This window comes from Canis aureus, chromosome 5, assembly GCF_053574225.1.
Source record: "Canis aureus isolate CA01 chromosome 5, VMU_Caureus_v.1.0, whole genome shotgun sequence".
NCBI classification, from domain to species: Eukaryota; Metazoa; Chordata; class Mammalia; order Carnivora; family Canidae; genus Canis; species Canis aureus.
Window position 1 is genome coordinate 69,128,422 of NC_135615.1, and position 20,008 is coordinate 69,148,429.

General features: G+C 46.7%; 1 protein-coding gene and 1 long non-coding RNA gene across 3 annotated transcripts in view; one reads left to right on the forward strand and one right to left on the reverse strand.

Annotated features, from left to right (window-relative positions):
- Window positions 1-756: 756 nt before the first annotated feature.
- On the reverse strand, window positions 757-13,492 carry LOC144313500 (uncharacterized). Of its 2 annotated transcripts, none has more exons than XR_013379146.1 (4): window positions 13,313-13,492; window positions 8,090-8,303; window positions 7,360-7,456; window positions 757-1,267 (listed from the first exon to the last, which is right to left on the reverse strand). It is a non-coding gene; the product is annotated as an uncharacterized LOC144313500 (long non-coding RNA). The 2 variants fall into 2 exon arrangements; XR_013379147.1 differs by lacking the exon at window positions 13,313-13,492 and adding an exon at window positions 9,858-10,473.
- A 3,866-nt stretch (window positions 13,493-17,358) lies between these two features.
- AK2 (adenylate kinase 2) overlaps window positions 17,359-20,008 on the forward strand; it is a 29,398-nt gene continuing 26,748 nt past the window's right edge. Inside the window, exon 1 of the mRNA XM_077898608.1 lies at window positions 17,359-17,462. Coding sequence (XP_077754734.1) covers window positions 17,457-17,462 — 6 coding nt within the window. The 5' untranslated portion in view covers window positions 17,359-17,456. The remainder of the gene's footprint in view (window positions 17,463-20,008) is intronic.

Here is a 20,008-nt window from a genome sequence, read left to right on the forward strand (position 1 = left end):
GGCATCCTGTGCAATCTAATCAGAACATGCCTAGCATACATATGATATAGACCACGGGAGTATGGAAGAGCCATTTTCTACTCCTCACTCAGCCTGGCCACATGACCACTGGTTGGGTCATCCTGATTAGACCAAGGTTACTTCTGCCTGGCTTGATTTCCCCTCCATGAACGGAGAGAGTTCAGACTGAATGAATTTTCTAGGCCCTTCTGCCTTGAACCTTCTTGCTTTTATGCATAGGAGCAGCCTTTCAGTCCACTTCACAGGATGGGTCATTTGCAGGTCATGCAGGTCCCTGCTTTGAGAGATTTGTAGTCATTTGCACCATGATATGAACTAGTGACTAAGGTCCTCCTGAGACTAAATATCTACTGATTAGGAGGAGGTAGACCAGCATGACTATGGCAGAAACCTCAAAGAGAGCCCTCAAGAAAAGATGATAGTAAGAGAAGAGGAGGGACACTCTAACAAACTTTGGCTCTGCTTTTTTTTTTTAATATTCTCTGAGCTGGCTGTATTTGGATACCATGGCTAAGTCCCCCTTACTAGCTCTTTTATCACTTGGTACATGGTAAAGCACATGGTGGACACATTTAGTATTTTTATTAAATGAATCAAACAAGGTAAGAAGGAACAAGCCAGAATGCACTCTGTCCATTTTTAATTTGTCAAGGGTTAGTAGTCAGAACAGAAAAGTCTGTAACCTGGGCTGGATACAGATAAGCTGTGGATTTATTTTTTTCCCTACTGGGTATGTGATGTCACTGAATCTCCATGATAACTCTATGTTATAGGGGCTATAACTGTTCCCATTTTACAGATGACGAATCTGAAAATCAGAGAAGTTCTGTAACCTGCCCAGGGTTACATAGCAAGGGAAGCTGGAGCCAGATTTACACCCAACCATCCCAGTTTAGCCTTTATGTGCACCTGCCAACCAGTGCCTGGTCATTTTGGCCCCAGCTCAACAAAAGCCACCCAGTCATCCTGCTGGCATCCAAGCCAGAGGCTGGTGGCCCCTCTTCTGCCAGTCTCTTGTACCACTGTTATCCATGCACAGCTCTCAAAAACATGTGGCTGAAGCAGGACAAAGAGCCTTTGATCTCTGGCCAGGATGGCGTCAGTCAATATCAACCTATTCTTCCTAAATAAAAATGCCTTACGTGTGTAGAGAACTGGAGGGTTTACGAAATACTTTCTGGCTCATCATTTCATTCAGGCTTCCCAATGCCTCATGGGATTGCACATCGGTTCAATTTGGGTTTGGCTGAGGAAAATAAAAGGTCAAAATTCACAAAGTGAGGAACAAACACAGGTTTATCCTTCTATGTCTATAGTATACCGTTGGAGGTGGGCAGTCCACGTCTGGCGTGGAAGCTTCACAAAGTCATCAGGAACCAAGGCTCCTCCCTTCTTTCAATTCTGCCATCCTTAGTTCCTGGGCTTTAGCCTCATGGCCCAACATGGCTGCTGGAGCATTCACAGGGCTAACATTTAATCAGTATGACTTGTTCATGTTCAGTGTCCCCTCTGACTCATCAGTGCCCATCTCCGTGCCAATTGTCGACTATGTTGACTATGTTAAGTACCAGCGCTACACACTGCAGTCACCAGGAGAGCTTGCTCAGGAGGCCATCAGCCATTGCACATTGCTTAATTTCCTAGGGCTGCTGTACCAAAAACTGGGTGGCTTGAAACAAGATACTTATTGTCTCACGGTTCTGGAGGCTAGAAGTCCAAAACCAAGGTGTCGGCGTGCCATGCTCTCTCTGATGGTTCTAGGGGAGAATCTTCCCCTGCTCATATGGCTGTCTTCTCACTGTGTGTCTTCATGTCATCTTCCCTGTGTCCAAATTTCCCCTTTTAATAAGGACTCTAATTATATTGGGCGAGGGCCCACCCTAATGGCCTCATTTTAACTTGATTATCTATATAAAGAGCCTATTTTCTTTTTTTTTTTTTTTAAGATTTTATTTATTTAAGAGAAAGAGCAAGAGAGAGAGTACAGGCAGAGGGGTAGGAAAAGGGGAGGGATAGGAAGGGGGGAGGGGCAGAGGGAGATGAGAAGCAGGGAACCCTCAACTGGCAATGACATGATGGGGCTCCATCCCAAGGACACTGGGATCATGGCCTGAACCAAAGGCAGACCGTTAACCCATTGAGCCACCCAGGCACCCCAGTAAAGACCCTATTTTCAAATGAGATCACATTCTGCAGTACTGGGGCTTAGAACTTTCACAGAATTTTGGGGGAGGTGGGGACACAGTTCAATCCATACCACTACTCAACACTTCCTTTCATATCATTGTCTAAAACATTCTCAGCGCCACATAGCAGCAAGGGATGGGAGAAAGCAGAGTCTTTAGTACGGTACATTGTTGCTTTTTCCACCCCAATAAAGTCAAAACACTAAAGAAAAAAGGAAACTGAATATCATACAGAGGCTGGAAATGTTATTTCCCCCTTTTACAGATCAGTATACCAGGTCAGAATGATTATGGGATTTGGACCATAGGAAGAAATGGAAAGAGAAGTAAATAAGCATCGTGGAGCACTGGATGGGCAACAGGCCCTGACCATGCTGAATATTGACAATGACTGCATTTAATCTTTAGACAGCCCTGCAAAATTCTCAGTATTACTCCCATTTTATTTATTTTTAAGATTTTATTTATTTATTTGACAGAGGGAGAGCACAAGTTGGGGGAGGGGCAGAGGGACAAGTAGGCTCCCCACTGAGCAGGGAGTCTGACAGCAGGGAGTCTCAGGAGCCTGAGATCACGATATCAGCCAAAGGCAGATACTTCACCAACTGACCCACCCAGGCTCCCCTATTGGTCCCACTTTACAGATGAAAAAATTGGGGTTAAATCCTGTGTTTAAGGTCACACAGCTAGTGAGTAACAGAGCTGGGACTCAACTTTGATCTGGCAAACTTTATGCCTATGAGATAGAACCTAGGAATGGGGCAGGAAGCCAGAACAAAGAAAGCAAAGACCAAACCAAGAGCAAACAACAGGAGACCCAAGAGAGGCTGGAACTCAGAGTCAGACACAAGATGAACTGGCAGAGGGGTGCCTGTTGGTGAAGTGTCTGTCTTTGACTCAGGTCGTGATCCCAGGGTCCTGGGAGTCACATATGTACCAGGCTCCCTGCTCAGCGGGGAGCCTGCTTCTCCCTCTCCCTCCACCTGCAGCTCCCCCTGTTTGTGTGCATACTCTCTCTCTGTGTCAAATAGATAAATAAAATCTTAAAAAAAAAAAAAGATGAACTGGCAGAAAGGGCATCAACTGCAAACTCCCAGAAGGCATCAGTGAAAGGGAGACTCTGAAGCAACCCGGAGCTGAAAGCAGTCATAGGCATTGTAAGGTCAGAACTGTCTTCAAGTTAAGGATGGAAACGAATAATACCAGCAGCCACCATGGATAGAGCATCTTCTGGGCCCCGGGCACCACATTATGCACTTCGTGGTAATAATAGCTAACATTGCCAGGGTACTTGCCATCTCATGGCCTTGCTGTAAGACGGATGTAACCCCTGACCTCACCGCCACCCTATGTGATGTCTGCTGTTGGTATTATAGGGGAGGCAACACACAGGAGAGGCTAACCTCCTCCAGGTCACACAGTGAGTGTGTGGCACCACTATGCTACATACATTTCTTCCATCCTCACAGCAAGCCTGCCAGGCAGGAATTATTACTCTCATTTCACTGTGGAGGAATCTGAGGCCTAGAGAGGCCAAATGATATTTCTCAACATCACACAGCTGGCAGGTGGCAGTGCCAGGACTCAACCTCAAGGCTGCACAGTGAGGAAATTGGAATGGCATAGCCCAGGGTCATGTGAGAGCAAACCTTGGACCCTGACTCTGGGAACCCAGAATTCTAGTTATTAGTGAGGTGTCTGTGTCCCCTGACACAGAGGCAGGCAGAACCAAGCATTGGTGAGGCATTGAGCAGCGGAAGTTCGAGGATGTTGACTGAATGTAGGACTATTGTGACACCCCTTCCCTACACAGACCAGGTGCTGAGATGCTGAATTTGGTAGTTTGGATCACTTTATGTTTACTTTCACTCTTTTTTCAGGCTGAGCAGAAATGTGAAAAAATAGTAATAGGGTGTGACAGTTAAGGAATTCCCACACCCTCTCCCAAGCCGGACCTGAGTCATTTCTGACAAATGTGATAGGAAAACAATAACAACCAAATACAAACTACTCAGCTGAAAATCCTCCCTTTCTCCAGCTGCCAACCCCGGGAGCCGCACAGGAGGGAATGGAAAAAAAACAGGACCCCTCCCACCTTCTCCAGTGGTTCTCAGATGGGTGTGCAGCAAAATCACCTGGAAGCCTTGTCCAAACAGATGTCTGGGCTTCACCCCAGAGTTTCAGATTCAGTAAGTCTGGGGTAGGCTGGACAATATGCATTTTGGACAAGTTCCCAGGTGATGCTGAGGCTGCTGGCCCAGGAACCACACTTTGAGAACCCCTGCTTCAATGAACTTGAAGCATAGCAGGCAAAGAGGTCAAAGCTGTGTACTCTTGAAAGAGGTATCAGGGTCTTATCATCAGAGGTAGGATGGGGCAAAAACCATCCTGGGCTGAACATTTATCTAGAGCCATACTGTCTCTAGATAACAAGAAAACACATTTCAGGGGTAGATAAGCCTCTATCCATCTCCTGGCTGTGTGACCTTGGCAAACTTACTTATCCTGTGTGAACCCCCCCTTTAGTCATCTATAAAATGGCCACAAGAATACTTACTTCCTAGAACTGGTGTAAGGAATCCATGAGTATTGTAAAAGCTTTTGCCTAGTGCCTGGTACATACCTTCATAAATGCATTCTAAGTAGTACCAACTACTCTTATTACCCTGGGATGCAGGAGGCCAGAGGAGAAAATCCAGAAACGTATCAGAAGGATACTGCTGAGGCAGTGTGGGAGAAGCAGCCCCACAGGGAGGTTTGTCTGCAGACCTGAGCTGAGGGATACCCAGCAGGGGTCAGGGGCTCAGGGAGAGTCAACCTAGTATGAGGCGGTGGGTGGTATAGTTCCATTCCATTCCCCCAAGAAATTGGGACCAGGTCCCATGTGCTGAGCACTGAGTCACGCAAGCCTGACCCAAGCTGGGCATCTTTCTCAATTACTATAGTGGTCATGTTCTCCTCTGGACAACTGCTCATTCACACCCAGGAAAAGTGGGGCCAGGCAAACATGTCTGTATCTCAGGGTTCTCTGCTCCCCTCCCCCTCCGCTGACTAAACATCCCCACATTCTTAGGCCTCCAGTGAACGCACCAGTCAGAGATAGAGAGACTGTGCGCCAGTCAGAGATACGGAGACTGTGCTCGTGTGATAGGTCGTCAGAGCCAGAGTCAACGGTTCCACTCTAGAGGGAGCCAGAGGCTTCTATCCACACTTGGTGTCTGTGAGAGACTCTGGGTCCTTTGGGTAGGCCTCTTCACAGAGGCCACTTAGCAGAGTCCTTAATGACATGGACAGCAGGCCTCCTGCCCTTGAAAGGCACACTGTCACTTCCTCTGCATTCTATTGGCTGTAGTAGGTCATAGAGCTGTCCCAGATTCAATGTGGGATGAGTCTGGTTCGCTGGGACCATCTTGGGAAACTAGCTGCCACAAAAGCCATCCAATCTCTGTTCTGCCCGCTACCCTGACTCTGTCTGAGTCATGCTCATCATCTCTAGCCCAGAGGTCTACAATAATTTTCTAAGTAATCCCCCTGTACTATTCCTTCCTGTCAATTTAGTCCCCACACAGCCCCCAGAGTTATTAAAATGCAAATAATGGCAAAATGCAAATTAAGTCACTCCTTATTTCAAAGGCTGCAAGACTTCCCTGTTGCTAGTGGGGTAAAGTCCCCAATTCCTGACACCACCTGTGAGGCCTCCCATCAGGGACCTGGCTCCAGCCTCCTCTCTGCCCAGTTCCTAGCTCTCCTGCCACCACTTCGCCCACTGTCCTATGGGTCCTCCAACCCACTTCACCCTTTCCTGGGGCCTTGGCCTTTGCTGGTCCCTCTGCCTGGAACATTTTCCCCACCTCTTCACCTGCCCTGCTGCTGCTCATCCTGCAGGTTTCTGTGTAAATGTCCTTTCCTCAGAGAAGCTGTCCCTGACACTTTGAATCAGTCAATACATTTTTTTTTTTTTTTTTTTTGTAGCGAGTAAGAAAAAATTCCACTCACATTGGCTCAAGCCAAAGGCAGAGTTCTTTTTGCCTCATGTATGGAAGCCACTGGAGGGGGAAAGTTCAGATGCAGACTTTGCTTCAGATCTCAGTTCTGCATTCCTCAGGACCTGTTTCTTCCTCAGGTGGACTCTCACAACAGCACCAGCCCTGGACCCCAGGACTGTCTCCTCAGCCCTGTCTCTGATTGGCTGGGCCCGGGTCTAGAGCCACCCCTTTCCCCCAGGTGGGAGATGGGGTCAATAGGGAAAGACAGTGAAAAAAGGGTGGTTCCCCAAAGGAAAAATAGGTCGTCATTATCTAAAGAAGAGGATTGCAGTCCAGGCAGGTAAAAACCACTAATGTATCCCCTTTCTCTCTTTGCTGACACTCTTAAGTGTTCCCTTCACATATTCAGGCACTCTCTGTCTCTTTTTTTTTTCTTTAATAATCAAGTTATTTTTGAGTAATCTCTATACCCAGTGTGAAGCTTGAACACACAACCCTGAGATCAAGAGTCACGTGCTCCACTGACTGAACCAGCTGGGCGCCCCTCAGGCATTCTCTTGCCTTAGGCTCTTCCCACAGGCTGCTCCCTCCGCCTAGAAACTTTTCTTCTTTTTTAAGAATATAAAACCTTGGGGCACCTGGGTGGTTCAGCCGGTTAAGCAGCTGTGTTCGGCTCAGGTCATGATTTCAGGGTCCTGGATCCAGCCCCCTATCTGTCTCCCTACTCAGCAGGGAGTCTGCTTCTCCCTCTCCCTCTGCCCCTTCCCTTGCTTATGCTCTCTTTCTCTCTTAAATAAATAAAATTATATATATACATATATATATAAATTCTTTAAAACAATATTTTATTTTGAAAATTCATACAGAGAATTTCTAAAAAAAAAGTATATACCCTTCACCTAGATTCCCCAAATATTAACATTTTAACACTATTTGTATCATTCTTTTTCTCTGCGTACATGTATATTTATATATGGGTGTATACACAAGCATACTGTGTATCTACTTATATCTAAGTGTCCATATAATTTATTTTTTTCTGAACTATTTGAGAGTAAACGGCAGACATAATTTCCGTCTACCTCTAATATATCAGCTATGTATTTTGCTGGGACTGTGCTTCCTCAAGGTGTCCATATAACTCACTTGGATATGGCACATCTCACCTCTTTCAAGTCTTTGATCAAAAGAAATCTTCTGAGGCATCTGGTGGTTCAGTCAGTTGGGCATCTGCCTTTGGCTCAGGGCATGATCCCAGGGTCCCTAAATTAAATTAAATTTAAAAAGAGGGGGGGGATAAATAAATAAATTAAAAAAGAAAGAAAGAAACCTTCACAAGGAAGCTGACCTGATCCTCCTTGTAAAGATGTCAACCCACCCACCCCTCCATCCCACCACGCACTGTTTTCACTCTCAGGTCTTACCCTCTCTTTACGTTTTCTTCTTTGGCAATAACTTTCACTTTATAGGATACATTGGAATTTATATATTAAGTCTATGTATTTTAAACTTCATAAGGACAAGGAACTTGTGTTCACTGAAATATCTCATGCTCCTAAACCAGTACTTAGCAGATAGCAGATGGTCAATAAATACTTTTTGAATGAATGAATGAATAGGGCAACCTAAGATCAGCACAAATGAGTAACACAGTGCTTTTTAGCAGGCCCTGCCACAAACCAGGCACTGTTCTCGAAGCTGTTCTGTGATGTCCTCTGGTGCTGCCTAGGCTCTCCAGGGGACCATCTGTGATGCTGGTTCACATAGCCCCTAGCCATTACGGGGTTGACCCAAGACAAAATTAGGAGATTTTAATTTTGCCATTGTTACCTTTGACTTCCCTCTCTCTTTCATTCTCCTCCCCCAAAGCCATCCTTTACCCTATTGTGCCTCTACCTCAGGGTGACCATTCCCCTCTGTGTGGCAGAGGCAGAGCACTGCAGTAAAACAGCACCAGGCAGGAGTCCTTGGGAAAGTCACTTTCCTCTCTGGATCCCAGTTTCCTCCTCTGGGATTCCCGTGATCTCTGAGATTCTGGCACTGGAATATCATCAACCAGTCTTTTTATATCATGGCCCAAGTAATCTGGGTTGAGATTGTGGCCTTTTCTCTGACAAAAAAAAAAAAAAAATGTGAATGGGTTTTTTTCTCACAGGGAATAGATAAGAACAATATTTTCAGGACTGGGGTTGCTGCTTCCCGGCCTTTCAGTTGGGGAACTAGACAAATCTGGATTTAAGTCTAAAGCGGCCACACCTAGTAGCTCTAGGACCCGGGCAGCTGGCTTCAATATGCTGAGTCTCAGTTTTCCCAGCCGTAAAATAGGTTTAGTAATATCTAATATGATGGGAAGAGTAAATTAAAAGATGCACAGAAGGCACTTTGCATATCACCTGATACATAAAAAGTGTTCCAAAAATAGTAGCTGTGATTAGCTTCTAAGCCCTGCGTGGATTCCTGCAGGTACACAGAGCCACAAGGCAGGGGTAGGGGTGGGGGTGAAGGAGCATTTTTGGAGTCTTCTTCCCACAGCAGATGCAGGCTGGGGGCTGTGTGCAGCTGTTTCGGGGTTGCTGCTGTGGGTAGAAGCTGTGGCTATGTTGGGGACACCAGTTCCTGATGTCTGGACAGAGCTCCAGGCCCCTCATCTCCCTGTTCTGGAGACTGAGCCTAGAAATCTGAGTCACAGAAAGTACCTGAAGGTCCCCAGGAAAGCCAGCTGGGCCAAGAGCACTTAGGGGCTGTTTTCCCCACACTTTATTTATTCAAATATTGTATTCATCATTTATAGCTGCAGAACAAATAACGCCCAAAACGTAATGGCTTAAAGCAATAAGTATTTACTATCTCACACAACTTCTGAGAGGCAGAGTCAGGAGGCAGTTTAGCTGGGTGGCCTGGCTGACGGTCTCTCATGAGTTTGTGGTCAAGCAGCGAGCCAAGGCTGCAGACACCGAAGGCTTTACCTGGGACTGAAGGGCCCACGTACCATAAGTTCACTCATATCGCTCTCGGTAGGAGGCTTCAGTGCCTCTGCCACATGCCCTTCTCCATAGGGATGCTCAGCACATGACCTCTTCCAGAACACGCAGAGAGAGAGACTAAGATGGTACAGCAGTGTCTTTTATAACCTAATCTCAGCAGTGACTCACCGTCATTTCTGCCATATTCTATGGGCCACACAGACCCCCCCAATACAATCCAGGGGGCAGGGTTTGCACAAGGGCATGCCCACCGGGATGCAGAGGTCACTGGGGACTATTTTGAATGCTGTCCATGCATATGATGAAATTCACAGATCTTAGGCATACAGTTTTAACAAGGTGTTCAGCTTTAACAAGAAAATATTCTCATGTGACCCACACTACTATCAAAATTTTGAGCATTTTCACCACTTCAGAATATTCTTCATCCTCAGGACACTCTACAGAACATCCATCACCTCCCACCTCTTCCCAGCCGAACACCCCACCCCCCGCACCTCCCCAAGGAACTACTGATCTCACTTCTCTCTATATATAATCTGTAGTCTTACCTGGCCTGGAGCTTTTTAAAAATGGAATCATACAGTCTGTACTCTTTGGTTTTGCAGGATGATTCTGAGATTCATCCATGTTGTTACCTTTTATCATTAGTTAGCCATTCTCACCTTTGTGATTCTTACCTTTGTGCCCTGACACCGGGCAGTTAATACCTCATGTTTCTCCTTCTGCTAGACTGTGACCTGTTCAAGGACAGAGGCTATATGTCACTTATTTCTGGGTCCCCAGAGCTCAGTGCCTGGCAGGCATTAGGCGCTAGGAACTGCCCCATCCTGGAATCTGGAGGTGTGGCATGATGGGAAGTAGGGGGTCACAGGGAGCAGAAGGGCCGGGCAGGCTGGACACTGGCAAGAGACCTGTTCACTGGGGCCAGAAATCTCTCCAGTGCTCACAGGTCCCAGGAGCTCAGAGGGCTCTCCAACCAAAGGTTCCAAGACAGAGAGGGGGTTTCAGTTCAACAAACACAGAGGGCCAGTGAGTCTAGGGCTGTCACCCTCTAGCCACTGAAAAACTCACTGACTGGGGACAGGCCTGAAAAGGAAGTAAAAGTGGATTTTCCTTTTCTTGCTTCTCCTGCCCTTTCACCCAACAGCACACCTAATTACTAGCCCAAATCCTCAGGCAGAGTCCAGCCCCTCCCTCTCACACTGCTCACACTGACCTCACCCTCAGCAGAGCCCTGAGGAGACCAAGGCTAAGGTTCCAATGCCCAGTAGACTTTCTGGAATCCTAGGGCCCTAGAGCATGGACTTAGGGGTCAGGGTACTTAGTCCCTGCTCTACTGTGCTGGCTACATGACCTTAGTCAGATTACTTCCTGCTCTGCAAAATGAGGTCATCATTCCTAGCTAGTAGATGAGTACAGGACTGACTGGCTGGTAGGGAAAGGGTGGTGGGCATTGATGGGAGAAGGTGCCAGCTGGGACCTTCCTTGTTTATCCAGAAAGGGAAATTAGCACCATAATCCACAGCTGAGAAGAAAAGACATGTACTACTCTACTTTCCAAGTTCAGAGGATAGCCAGCTCCTCTCAGGGCTTAATAGGAAGTGGCACTTGAGCAGAACCAGCACAATTCCAAGGGCTGGAGGTGAGTTGCTGGTAAAAAGCCATGTATCCCTTCTTTCCTGAGGGGCAGACCAATAGGTTCCTCTCCCTGAGGCAGAGCTCTAACTGTATTTTGCAAAGATAGCCATCATATCTCCCATCCCACTTATTCTTCTGCAATGTGACCTCATCACTCATCCATCAAGAGAATCAGTTAAATTCCTTCCCCTGGAATCTGGACTATCCTTGGTGATTCACCTGTAGCAGCAGAACACAGTGGAAATTACTCTGCTTGACTTTGAGGCGAGCTTTGGAAAGCTTACTCTACAGACACTCCTTCTCATGCCCAGCTACTATGCCATGACAAGCCAAGCCACATGGACAGGCCACGTGTCAGCCCTCCAGGTGGCAAAGCTGACAGAACCTTTGAGCCATCTCAGCTAAGGCACCAGCCACCTAAATAAAGCAGCCTCCAGGTGATCCCAGCCCCCAGCCATTTGAGTCTTCTCAGCTAAGGGCACAAACATCCTGGAGCAGTATATTAGTTACCTAATGCTACATAACAAATTATCCAAAAATGTAACAGCTTCAAACAACAAATAGTTATCAGTTTTTGACAGTTAGGAACCCGAGAGCTGCACACCTAGGTGGTTCTGACTCATGGTGTCTCACAAAGTTTCAGTCTTGCTGTTGACCAAGGGCTGCAGTCATCTTAGACTTTCTCTGGGGCCAGAGGATCCACTTCCAAGCTTCCTCACATGGCCATTGGAGAGAGGCCTCAGTTCCTCTCCAGACAAGCCTCTCCATGGATGAGTGTCCTAACAGTATAGCAGCTGGCTTCTCCCCAAATGACCCAAAAGACATAGAGGCAGAAACCACAGTATCTTTTATAACCTAAACTCAAAAGTGATGTACTTTTACTTCTGCCATATTCGATTGACCACACAGACCCAGCTTGATACAAAGTGGGAGCAGACTGGAACACAAGGGGATGAGCACTGGGAGGCATCTTGGAGGCTGCCTACCACAAGCAGAGTCCAGCCATCCCCCCTGCATCCTGTCAAATTCCTGACCCACAGAACCCATGAGGGTGGTAAAATTCATGGTAGTTCATGCCACAAAGTTTGAAGTGGTCTATTACACAGCCCTAGACAAGTGGAGCAGAGCCAAAAGAATCATTCATCAAGCTTGGGGGTGCCACTAGAGGGGATTGGCCTCGCATTCCCATGGGTGTCAGCTGAGCCACTGCACTTCTGACCTGCCCCAGTGCTAAGTGAAGTAGTGCAAAGGGCATCGGAGAGAGAAGATCAAGGGTGTGACTGGATGGCCAGCAGACAAGAAGAAGAAAGAGAAGAAGAAAGACTCTGCCAATGTCCACAGGCCCCGGGATTAGGGCTGCAGAGGGTAGATGTGATGGGGGCAGCAGGCTTGCTGGGGGTAAAGAGGCAAGCCCAAGGCTGAGGGCAGAGGACAGCTCTTTGGCAGGAAGTCCTTTCCCAACATGGCCTGTGAGGTGCCCAGCCCCACACTCTGTGTCTATAGACAATGCGCCGAGTGGCTGTGACGACAGGAACTCAGCCATGTTACAAGCAGTGAAGAAGGGGCCAGCCAAGAGCCTTCAGGGGACACCTAAGGACGCAGGTCCTGGTTTCCTTCTGTTCCTCCCCATCAGAGGGCAGGGAGGAGAGGGCAGACAGTGTCCACCTCCCTTCCCACCACGAGTCCTACCTACTGGGACTTGGAGTCCAGGATGAGATTAACATTTGAAAATAGAAAGACAAAAAAATGATAAAGAAAGGAAGAAGGAGTGAGAAAGAAGGAGGATGAGGAAGAGGAGGAGGAAGAGGGGGGAGGGAGGAGGAAAGGGGGGAGGGAGGAATTGGAAAGACCAAGTTAATGCCCAAGAGACTGCATTTATAGCTACAAATGACTGAAAGCTTGGAACCAGCCGGAGGACCAGTTGGTAGTAGTTATTTCTCTAAAAAAAAGTATATATTTGATATTTTCATATATATATATATATATATATTTAAGATTTTATTTATTTGTCAGAGAGAGTGAGAGAGAGAGAGAGCACAAGCAGGGGGGAATGGCTGGCAGAGGGAGAAGCAGGGTCCCCACTGAGTAGGGAGCCCAAAGTGGGACTCTATCCCAGGACCCTAGGATCATGACCCGAGCCTAAGACAGACACTTGACCAGCTGAGCCCCCAGGCACCCCTGATATTTACCTTTAAATATTGATATTCCTCAGTCAAGGTAGTTCCAGAAGCCATTATTATTACTCCTATTGTCCTTGGCTCCTGCTCTCACCTCGCACATTCTCTCCCTCATAAACACTCATTACACGCTGGTCACAGTACTGTGGTAAGTATAGTAAATGAGAAGTATAGTCAGTTGGTCACCAAGTCCTGGTCCATTCAATCTCCACCTCTCTCATAAGCCTCTGTTCACTTCCTCCACCCCAGATGTCTCTGCCTCGGTTCAGGCCTCAGTAGCTCTCATTTGGATCATTTCCTTGGCTCTGATCTCTTACCATCCACTCCTTCTTCCACCCTTTCCAGGAGAGATCCTTCCAAAAGGCAAATAGGACCGTCACTCCCTGTGGAAGCCAGCTGGTTGCTTCCCAGCATTCCTCCTTCTTATAGTAATGGAGCGTCTGCCTTTTAGATAAACACTTATCTGCCCAGAATAGAAACTACATTTCCCAGCACCCTGTCCACTAGCAGTGGCCCTGCGACTGAATTCTGGGTAGTGCAATGGGAATGAAAGTGATGTGGGAAAGCTCTAGGTTATGCCTTTAAAGGGAAGGGTATGTCTTCCACATCCCTCATACTTCTCCTTGCTGGCTGAAATGCAGAAGTGATGGTGGGAGCTGGAGCTGCCCTCCTGGACCACAAGAAGGAAGCTGCATGTTGAAGATGCCAAAGCAACAAACCAGAAGTAACCAGGGTCCCACATGATTGTGGAGTCATCATGCCCACTCTGGCTTGCCTATCTGGATTTTTACATAAGCAAGAAGTAAATTTCTACCTTGCTTACCCCATTTTCAGTTTAGCATCTTTGTTACAGTACCTCACACCATAAACACTCCAGCGCGGGGGATCCCTGGGTGGCGCAGCGGTTTGGCGCCTGCCTTTGGTCCAGGGTGCGATCCTGGAGACCCAGGATCAAATCCCACATCGGGCTCCCGTGCATGGAGCCTGCTTCTCCTTCTGCCTGTGTCTCTGCCTCTCTCTCTCTCTCTCTCTCTCTCTCTCTGTGACTATCATAAATAAATAAATTAAAAAAAAAAACACACACACACTCCAGCTCAAAATTCTTGCAAGGGGACACCTGGGTGGCTCAGTGGTTGAGCATCTGCCTTTGGATCAGGTCATGATCCTGGGGTCCTGGGAAAAAGTCTCACATCGGGCTCCCCCCAGGGAGCCTGCTTTTCCTCTGCCTAGGTCTCTGCCTTTCTCTGTGTCTCTCATGAATAAATAAATAAATAAATAAATAAATAAATAAATAAATCTTTAAAAGAAAGAAAGAAAGAAAGAAAGAAAGAAAGAAAGAAAGAAAGAAAGAAAGAAAGAAAGAAAAACAACAACAGCAACAAAAAACTCTTGCAAGGGCTTCTACCGTCTTCAGGTTAAGTCCAAGCACCTAAAGCCAGCACCCAAGACCCTTTGAGATGGAGCCCCTGTCAGTCTAGTCTCTCACCTCATCTGCTGTTCCTCTTTAGTTTAAACCCTCTGCATTAGTCATACTAAACTGTTTGCACTTAGCAAATGTGCTAAGCTGATTCATGCTTCCAGGCCATTGCTTCAACTGTTCCCCCGCCTGGAATGCCCTTCCCCCTTCTTTGCTGCCTCCTTCCTGCTCATCCTTCAGGACTCTCTTGCCTCCTTAATAAAGTTATCCTAGGACCACACCCCCACCCAGATTAGGTTATTTACTTCTGCTAAATGCTCCCTTAGCACCCTGTGTCTACTTCTCTCAGGGTTGTTAGACTATATAAACTTGGGGAAAGCAAAGATAGTCCGTGTCTGGTTTGCACTTAATGCCCAGTCCCTAGCATATCAGGAGAGCTCAATAAATATGCATTAGATGAATTAATGACTAAAATAGGCAGCCAAGCCTCATTTATCATGTTGTATCATCACCTTCTGCTCACATTTGTCTGTCTCATCTAAGTCCCCTGACACAGGGACAACAGAATTCTGATTGCCAGACATAGTAGGTGCTCAATAAATGTTGTTCTTGAAGCACCTCCAATGCAGTGCCCTCTGTTCTGCATCATCATTTTTCAATAGAACTTCTGGTTCATTCCACAAGGGTTTCCTCACAAGCAGTGCCCAGGGTGCAACATTTTCCAACAAAGTGTATTTGTCACCGCTAACATCTTCTTGAAATATGGGCAGCTTTTATGGAAATAAGCATTTGGCCACAGTGACCTCAAAACAGTAGCTGAAAGTGTTTTCAGATGGCTTGGGCTTAGCCAGTTCTTTAGAAAACCATATCTCAAAATTGTGGTTTGAGTGGCAAAAGAGCAGGAAGCATGTTACAAAAATTGGGAAGTGGTTGCCAGGTCAGGTGGGGTTGTGAAGCCCAGGAAGGGCACAGAAGAAGGGGTGCACTGTGGCAGGTGGCAAGGGATCAGTCTGTATAGGTAACTGGAACTCAGAGCTTATGGTACGTGGGTTTTGACCCACATGGCAAGAGTCTCCTGTCCAGCCTCTTCATTCCGACCCCACACGAGGGAGAGATTGATTAAGACTGACTAGGTGTTACTGCAGTAAGAAATAACCAGAACATCTCAGTAGCTTAAAACAATGAAATATGTTCCTTGCTCACAGGAATATGCTCATTTGAATCAACTAGTAGTCTGCTCAAGATAGGCTGTCAGAGACCTAGGCTGATAAAGGCTCCATCTCAACCCAGGCTTTACAACTTCAGAGGCAGGGAAAAGAGAGTAAATGAATCCTGAACCGGCTCTTGAAAGCTTCTTCCCTGGCATGGCACACGTTACTTCTGCTCATATTTCATTGGCCAAAGCACGTCATATGCTCTTGCCTAATTTTCAGAGGGCAAGGATATTAACAGGGAGGGGCATCAAATACTTGTGAAAAACAGTCATCCATCACAAAAGAAAATGCTAGGTGATTGGAGCTTTCACTAGCTGTATGATAAGCAAGCCAAGTAATCAGGTTGGGACTCAGTTTTCCCAACCAGAAGGTAGAGATCATGATAGTTCTGACATAGTAGGAGCATTGAAATGACTCAGTGAGAGTGTATAGAGAGCTGAACACAGGGCCTGGTATAAAGACTTGCTCCATAAACAGCAACTTTTTAAAAGTTAAATTATGGAGAACTTTGAACACCAAAAGGGGAGAGGGAAATGGAAGCCTCATGGTCACTTCTTTCACTGAAGCTAGACCAGTAACCTGGAGCTCCCGTTTCTCTCCTTTTTGTCTTATACATGTAACCACTGGGATCAGGGGCTGCTTCCCTAACTGAGAGGACCTGGGATTTTGTTTGGCTTTTATAGGCACAAGAAGGAGAGCTGGCCTCTTGCCTGCGTTCATTCTAGACAGCTGTGGCCCCAAGTAACCTATGAAACAGGGCCATGACTGTGACCAACCAGACTCTCTGGGAGTCAGCATTGGCTTTTGGAGTTGCAGCAAGAACTCTCAGGCAAAATGGAGCTTAGTCCTCTTTCGTAATCCTGAGAAATTGATTCTGGAATGTGTGTTTGCACAAATTACTTGTACCTGATAAGCAGGCAGGCACATACCTGGCTCCTGCCTGAGCAGTCAGGGGGGGCCATGACTCCTGAGGATGGAGAGGGGGTGGGGTACGGGGAGCTTCTTGCACCCAGCAGAACACCTCCTTCTGTGGGGGAGTAGCAGATAGCTTAGACCTCAGTGTGGAACTTTGTAAGTCACCTGGACCTCCATCTGGGAGCACACAATTGTTTCTTGCTCACCAGACTCCAAAAGATAGGTTTCCATATCCAGGACCATTAAAGACAGCATTCTTCAGTTCTGCTGGTATCCTGAGGAGACACCCAGGCCAAGTCAAAAGTCTGCATTCTAGAGCAACTCCTCTGGGGGCAGTAGAGAGGAGAAACTGGAGTCTGCAGGAGGTCAGCTAGGAGGTGGTGGTTGTGGATCCCTGTGAGAGGGGAAGGTGGCTTGCGCCAAGACAGGCAGGAGGGATGGAAGGAAGGAGCAGGACATGAGAGGTGTTGAGGAGACAGGAGGGGTGGCATTTGCTGTCCCCTTGGATCTGGAGGGAGAGCAAGGAAGGAAAGGAAGGAGCCAGGGTGACTCCCAGGATTGAACTGTAAAGACTTTAAAGACTGTAAAGACTTTGGCACTGAAAGTAAACTTGACAGCAAAATCTGACCTGAAAGACATTCTGATTTAAACAATACGAGACTCTAGAATATTTATGTATCCTGTACACTGTGCTGCAGAAATATTCTTGTATTTCATTACACAGGGCTGCCCCTGGAGCATACTAAGCAACATTACGTAACACACTACACATGCCCCTAATCACCTCTGTCTAAAGTCCAAAGGAATTCCAAATTCTGAATCTGCTCTGGTTTTAGATAGGAGACTGTGGGCTTGTTCTAATAGCAGCAGTAGTGACAGCAGCTGATCACTGCACGAGGCTCCACCCAAGAAGGCATGCAGGTATGTCCATAGAGGTCCCTGCTGCAAGCTCCCTGTACCCCCATCGAGGCCTCTTCTAGTCCACCTGTCACCAGTGCCCACCACCCCTCAATCCGCAATGGACAGCAACACATTCTGCTGCCCCTTGCAGTACATGAAGTCATGAGGAGACCCTTGGAGGTGTCTCGAGTCCTTGGCTTTGCCCTGGATCATGGGGAGGGGATGGGGCTCTGAGATCCTGTGTTTTCTTGGGTCCTCCCCACCACCAGAAAAGTGATAGATGCTGGGTGCCTGGGTAGCTCAGTCGGTTAAGTGTCCGATTTTTGGTTTCTGCTCAGGTCATGATCTCAGAGTCATAAGACTGATAATGTGCTCCACACTCAGTGCAGAGTCTGCTTGAGATTCTTTCCCCCCTTCTCTCCCTCTCTCTCTCTGCCATTCCCCGCTCTTGTGCTTCTAGGACCCTCAAAATGAGATTCTTTCTCTTTCATTCTTTGCCTTCCCTCATGCCAATCTTGGTTGCAGAAAAAAATTGGTTAGTACTAAAATGACACTCAGGCACATTGCCTCCATTTGGCCACCCCATCTGGTTACCAACTCACCTGCCTCCCTCCTTCCCCTGGATAGCCTTAGGAATGAGGGATCTTAATTCATACCTCGCTCCCTGAAAATCACATCCCCACCCCAGCTTCCAACTGAAACTACTCCCTTGTTAAAGGTCATGGATGAACTTCTCAAGGCCAGTTATAAGTGGCTTTTTTAATTTTCATCTTGGACTCCTTCATAGAGGCAGACTGCATTATTTCATTATTCACAAATAATCCACTGCCCCTCCTAGTGGGCCTCTCCCAGTGGGAGAAGTATATTCCTGGTATTGCAGCTTGGCCATGAAACTTGCTTTGACAAGTAAAATATGAGTGTGTGTGACCTGTGGTACTTCCATGACCTGTGCCATCACTGGGCAGAAGCTTTAAGAGCTAACATTGTTGTCCTTTCCTGGGGCTATGCTGATAAGTGCTTAACAACAGGCTCTCAGGGAAGGGGAGGGGAGAATTTGCTGATTTCCATGGTATAAATACTCCCACCATGACTGATTTCAAGCTGCCAATGTGATATCACTGAGCATGGAGTTGGAAAGAGATGTGTACTATCATATCTCCCTAGTACAAGCCCACTCCAAAACCCTATCTCTCTTTTCTCTTTCCCCTGAGAGCAGCAATGTTCTAGATAGAGCCTTTTCCTTCAGCCAGCACACCTGATACATGGCAGAACCATAGCAGATCTGCAGCTGACATGTAAACTTTTCTAGAAGCTGATATTTTGGGGGCTATTTGTCACTGCACCATAACGTAGCTGAAGCTGACTAATGTACCCTTGAAACTCTTTCTTTGGCTTTGGTAATGCTCCTCCTATCATGTCAATCAACAAACATTTATCAATGGTAACAGTACAGACCAGAGGGTCAGATCACCTGAATTTAAATAACTTCTCACTTCAGAATGCCTGGGTGGCTCAGTGATTGAGCATCTACCTTTGGCTCAGGTCATGACCCTCAAGGTCCTGGGATAGAGTCCTGCATCAGGCTCCCAGCAGGGAGCCTGCTTCTCCCTCTGCCTGTGTCTCTCATGAATAAATAAATGGAATCTTTAAAAAAAAAAACAACTTCTCCTTACAGTTCTTCATCTATAAATTGAGACTAATAGTAGCACTTAACTCACAAAGCTGTCATGAGGATTAAATGATTTTCCATATGTTAAGCACTTAGCATAGTGCCTGGTATAGGATAATCAGTCATCAAACATTAGCTTTTATTATTACCACCAGCTGCCGAGCCCCATGCTAGGCTGAGTTGGAAGATGCAGTCAGAGCACCCCAGCTCTTAGGGAATTCATTCATAGCCTGGAGCAGGGGACAGATGTAAAAGCAGAAAATCACAATAAATCATGATAAGCGCAAGAAAAGAAGGGTATGTGTGGGAACCAGAGCATCAGGACAACTAACTCAGAGTGTGAGACTGTGGGCCAAGTGCACAGGAAGGCTTCATAGAAGAAGGGATATTTAAGCTGGACTTTGAAGGATGAGTAGGAGTTTTCCAGATGAAAAAGAGTGTGTTGAATAAAACAAAACTTCAGGTTTTCTTCTTAGCTCTCTGATTGTTCTCAGACTCCTTTGCTGATCACTTCTTTCTCCTCAGATGTTGGTTCCCCAGATTTAGTTCTTATTCTCTTTTTCTTCTCTTTCCTTTCTCCTAGGACAAAACCATCTGCCCCACGGTTTTGATGCAGGTGGTCATAGTTAATGTTTACTGAGTGCTTACCACAAGCAAGGAACTGTGCTAAATACTTGAAATCCATCATCCAATTTGATATTTGCTCTGATCCTATGAGGCAAGTATCATCATCTGTACTTTACAGAGAGAAACAGGCCCATAGGGTTTAGATGGCTTGCAGTGTCACATGAGGCACTTTCAGCAGCAGGAACCAGAATACCCAAATGAACGTGGCTCCCACCACAAGAAGTCTAGAGGCAGGTGATACGACGTTGTTTCATTTAGCAGTACAGTGATG